The sequence below is a fragment of the Pundamilia nyererei genome, unplaced genomic scaffold (genome assembly GCF_000239375.1).
Source record: "Pundamilia nyererei isolate P.nyererei 1_Seehausen unplaced genomic scaffold, PunNye1.0 scaffold00029, whole genome shotgun sequence".
Taxonomy (NCBI): domain Eukaryota; kingdom Metazoa; phylum Chordata; class Actinopteri; order Cichliformes; family Cichlidae; genus Pundamilia; species Pundamilia nyererei.
In genome coordinates this window covers 3,270,684-3,275,678 of record NW_005187430.1, presented here as the reverse complement: position 1 = coordinate 3,275,678, position 4,995 = coordinate 3,270,684, and the positions used below count along the sequence as shown (strand labels likewise).

Sequence of the window (4,995 nt, the reverse complement as noted above, 5' to 3'; positions counted from 1 at the left end):
CTTCTGTTGAAGTTGGAATTGAAGCTCCTGAGATAAAGATTGAAACAAAGGGAAAGAAAGGATCACCATCAAAGTTTAAGATGCCAACATTCCAAATTCCAAAATTTGGAGTGGGTGTCACAAGTTCAACAGCAGAGGCACCGGATATGGACAAAGGCATAAAAATAGATGGTGCTGATATTGAGATTCCTGAAGAGGTTCTTGAAGTTGGCGTTGCAGTACCCAGCACTGAATTAAAAGAACCTTCAATCTCCTTGAAAACCAGTGGATATGAACATGAAGTTAAAGGAAGTAAGTTCAAACTGCCAAGTCTTGGATTGTCTTTCCCTCAAACAAAAGGGCCTGACATTGATTTAAGCTTATCGAAGAAAGATGTAGATGTTACAGTTCCAAAAGCCAAAGCTGACACAGCTGGTAAGGCCCCTGAGGAAGACATCAGCATTGATGTTCCCGGAGTTGATGTCATACTACCAGAAGTCAAAACAGATGTACATCTTCCAGATACCGACCTTAAAGAATCCTCACATATTATCATAGAAGGGGGAACCGATACAAACCTTGAGGCTAAATTGAAAAAGCCAAGATTTTCATTGCCAAAATTTTCATTTTCCAAGCAAAGTGTAAAAGACCCTGAAGTCGATATCAGTCTCCCAAAAACTGATGTTATTTTTCTGCAAGGTGATATAGTCAAACAACCTGACAATGAGTTCAGTATGGAAGTAAGTGATGTGAATAAAGGAATTAAAATTGATGCAGCACCCGGCATTGACTCTGAAGGTTTAGCTGTAGATGTGAAAGCTAAAGGAGGTGAGATATCTGGAAGCAAGCTTAAAATGCCAAATCTGGCCATCTCAATGACCAAAGTTAAAAGTCCTGAAACAGATTTAAGTTTATCAAAGAAAGATGTTGATATTTCCTTACCAGAGGTAACAGCTGACATCAAACTACTCCATATTGAAGGCAAAGAAACTGAGGGTTCTACTTCATTACCGGAAACACCAACAATTGAGGCCGAAGTCAAGTCAAAACGACCAAGTTGGACATTTCCAAAATTTTCCTTTTCAAGGACAGCTGATAAGGCCCCAGCTATTGATGTCAAAATTGAAACACCCAAAGCTGAGATTATATCAAGCAAAACAGAAGTCTGTCTAGCAGAAGCTGAAATCAAAGGACCTTCAATGGAAGAACCACCTGCTGAAGAAACTGAAACAAACTTGAAAAAACCTAAATTTTCACTTCCGAGATTTTCTTTTTCAAAGTCAAGTATTAAAGAATCGGAGTTAAGTGATGAGCTTCCACAAGCTGATGTTTCTGTTTCAGAGGGAGAAATAAAAGTTAAACAGCCTGAAATGGAAATTAAAGCTCCTGAGAAAGAAGCTGGGCAAGGAAGCCCATTTAAGTTCCCAAATTTAGGCATTGTACAAACAAAACCAAAAGGACCTGAAGTGGATTTAAAATCATCAATAAACAATGTTGACAGCAAACGGCCAGAAATAAAAGCAGAGGTCAAAATCTCAGAAGAAGTCAAACAATCTTCATCTAGTTTGGGAATCAAGTCTTCTGAGACAAAAGCAAAATCAAAAGATGCTGAAGGATCCCCTTTAAAAGAAAAAATTTCACCACTGAAAATGCCAAAATTTAGCAGTGCTTCCTTTGACGTTACCATGGAAGCACCCAAAACAGGAAAAGTAATTGACATTCATGGATCTAAACCTAAGGAGGATATTTCTGTCACCGACAAAGATTCGATTGTTAATATTAAAATGGATTATTCCAAAGGTATAATATCAGAATCCGAAACACCCAAGACTGAGACTGATGTTCTGGGTCTTCCATCACCAAGTAAATTCAAACTACCATCTTTTAAAATGCCCAGGCTTAGCTTCTCAAAGTCTAAACCTGAAGAGGAACAGCTTCCTGTTGAAATAGAAGATAAAGAAGCTCAACTGGAAATGGAAGTTGAAACAAAAGGAGAAAGTAAATCACCAAAAGTGATTCTGACATCATTTGGTGAGATCCTAAAGACTATTGATGTTGAATTTGATGTTCCAAAAGCAGACCAAGTTGAAGAAAATCTTGTAGTCTCAAAAGAAGTTCAAGAAATAGGCGAACATGCTGGAAAGCAATTAGAAGCAAAGGAAAAAGGAGCAAGTAGCATACAAGATATTTCCAAGAGTCCCGAGAGGACAGGTTGGTTTAAATTTCCTAAGTTTGGCCTGTCTTCCCCTTCAGAAGCCCCCAGTGCTCCTGAGAAATGTGAACAAAAGGATGAAAAGAGTCCAGTAGGGGGAATGGGGGACGAGGAAATTAGCCCCACCTTTTCTGTCCAATCATCGGATGCCTTCGCTGATATAAGTTCTGCAGTCACAAGTGAGCATGTTGGCCCATCCATATCTTCCCCAACAAAGGTAACTGTCAAATATTCTGATCCAAATGTTGCTACTGAGCTTGAAGAGACACACAGTAACATCTTTACTTCGGCCACGAGGACTGAACTGATCTCAGTTCAGCCTAACTTACCGGAGAAAATCACTATTCTGTCCTCTGGAATATCATCGTCATCAGAAGACACGTGCAGATTGGAATCGGGAAAACTACACGTCATTACAACAAATATACAAGCAACCCCAGAAGCACAGCATGCCCAGTTACTAACTGATATTGAAGCTGAATTAGCTGAAGGCCTTCCCTTAAAATCAGAAGCTAATGAAACTACATCATGGACTGTGGAAGGCTCAGACAGTGGCAACAGAGCGGTGTTTGAGAGGCACTTAGTGACGAAAACCTCAACTGAAAGAAGTGAAAGCAGAGAGACAATTGTTATAACCAAACAAATTACTCATGTATTTGACTCTTCTGAGCCCATCTCTGGTGAGACAGCGTCATCTATACAGCGACTGAGAGACTCTGTGCACTCTGAGAAAATGAGGTTCTTTGACGATGCTGAGAAGTGAGGCAACTGGAAATAATTCATGTGTAAAGATACTATTTCTCTTTGCCTAGACCTGAATGTCAGAGGAGACAAGTGAATGAAAACATGCTGGAAACTGGGAAAGGAAGTTAGCATGTTTAACTTACCGATCACAGAGAACAATCTGTCAGTGTTCAGGCATTACAACATGATGGTGATGTGCTGTGCTATGATGCTGACCTACAAAAAAAATATGCATTCCTGTAATTCACGCTGACAGTCTGTTGAAGATACTAACAATGTGTATAACTGTGTCCTTACTTCAAATTGTAGCAAGGCCTTAGCAAATATCCTTGCTCAAGATGCAGAATGTTTGACTTTTGCTTACCAAAATCTCTAAAACTCATTTTGCAGTTTTTCACTATTGACTAATTTACTTGTGTGTGTACTTTACAAAATGATAATCACCAGTGCCGTCAACTAAAATTTCTGACTGTTTGAGACTGATGCAAAAATCAATTTATTTTACTGACATTCCAAATTGTGTTTACAGTAATTTCACTATAACGCTTACAGTATATACAAACTACAATAGCATAATGCAGTTAAGATAGAACAAAGAATATGTACGTATTGCACCAAGATACTGTTGTCGCTGTAGCTAAAATGTAAAGAGACAATAGCAATGCAAAGCTGAAATGAAAAGCGTATGATCAAACAGAACAAATGTACTGCTAAAACTATATTTTTTATTAATACTTTGCTACTTTGAACCTAATTTGCCACACTAGAAATCTGTCTGGACTCTGTTTTCTTTCCATATCTCTGTACAAAGTGGGGCTATTGAACCAGCTATATAAATAGCTTTTAATGACCTTTGGAATTTTATTGGATAACTGCTCGTGTTTGTATTCTGATAGGCTTTAACTTAACTTGTTTGCAAAGTTATAGACAATAAATGCTATTATATCCAAAACTATGTTTGTGTGTGTGTTTGTGTGTCTATAGTGAAATTAATAAAAAGCAGTTTTCAATCTGTAGTCAATATGTTTGCACACTAGATGGAGACAAAGTTCATAACTATGGTAACATATCATCACGAATATGCTTCATGTTATATACAGATAATTCACAGTTTACTGTGTGAATAAGTCCCTGTGCACAGTGTGAAACTTCTGTGTTAGCTTAACTACAGATTTCCTTGTTATGGCCTTTTTTACAGCAATTGAAATTCCTTCACAAACCTCATTTAAATATCATGAAATATACAGAACAAGAAAAAAAAGCTTCTTCCACTCCAACTTTGAAAATGTAAAACGTATCAGTATACCTTACAATTACACCATAGCGTGCCAACTATCAAGCACTCACTCGTTGTCTACGCTCACCGAATTGTTATGTGCTGCCTTCAAGAGCGTCCCGTCACTACCTTCTTTCTTCCGGAAACGATGTTAAAATTATTGCTGGTGCAGGTTTCTCGCGTCCTGTGTTTCACAGAGAAAATGCATGTGTATAAAATTAGACCCTAATCACACATTGGCCATAAATGTGTCTCACAGCATCAAAATATTCATCAACTCTAATTAAAACATAGTTTCTAGGAAATTTGAAACGAATGTGTCTTGCAAGTCGTTTTTCTTTGTCATTTAAGAAACATCAACTACACGTATGTGGATATGTGTATCAATAATATGTACATCATAAAGTTGTATCCAAATTTATTTCAAAACCATGTTCTGTTAAAAGAACTTACTGGTGTCTATCTTTCATCTAGACACTGAACCTATTTGCAGTGACTATTTAAGTCTCAGAAACATTAAACCATCTACATCAGGAATGCCAAACTTATTTTATATCCTGGGTGTCTCAAACATAATAAATATAGCAGAGAGTAAAAAAGGGTAAAAACCCTTTCTGCTATTTTATCTAATATTTAACTACTACGGCAATGCATGGCGATGGGGGGCATCTGCATCAATAGGAAAAGCTGTTAAACTATAATACAGTTAAGTTCAATCTCTTTGACATTTTCCAAAAGCTTTCCAGTTGCTTGGATTGGAGTCTTTCCCTTGCTGATTCTGGCC

The 4,995-nt window shown here is 37.6% G+C and overlaps 1 protein-coding gene across 1 annotated transcript in view; it reads left to right on the top strand.

The window, feature by feature from the left end:
* LOC102193343 (neuroblast differentiation-associated protein AHNAK) overlaps positions 1-3,880 on the top strand; it is a 20,119-nt gene extending 16,239 nt beyond the window's left edge. The window contains exon 7 of the mRNA XM_013909676.1: positions 33-3,880. Within this exon, the coding sequence (XP_013765130.1) occupies positions 33-2,954 (2,922 nt within the window). The 3' untranslated portion in view covers positions 2,955-3,880. The remainder of the gene's footprint in view (positions 1-32) is intronic.
* The last annotated feature ends 1,115 nt before the right edge of the window (positions 3,881-4,995 follow it).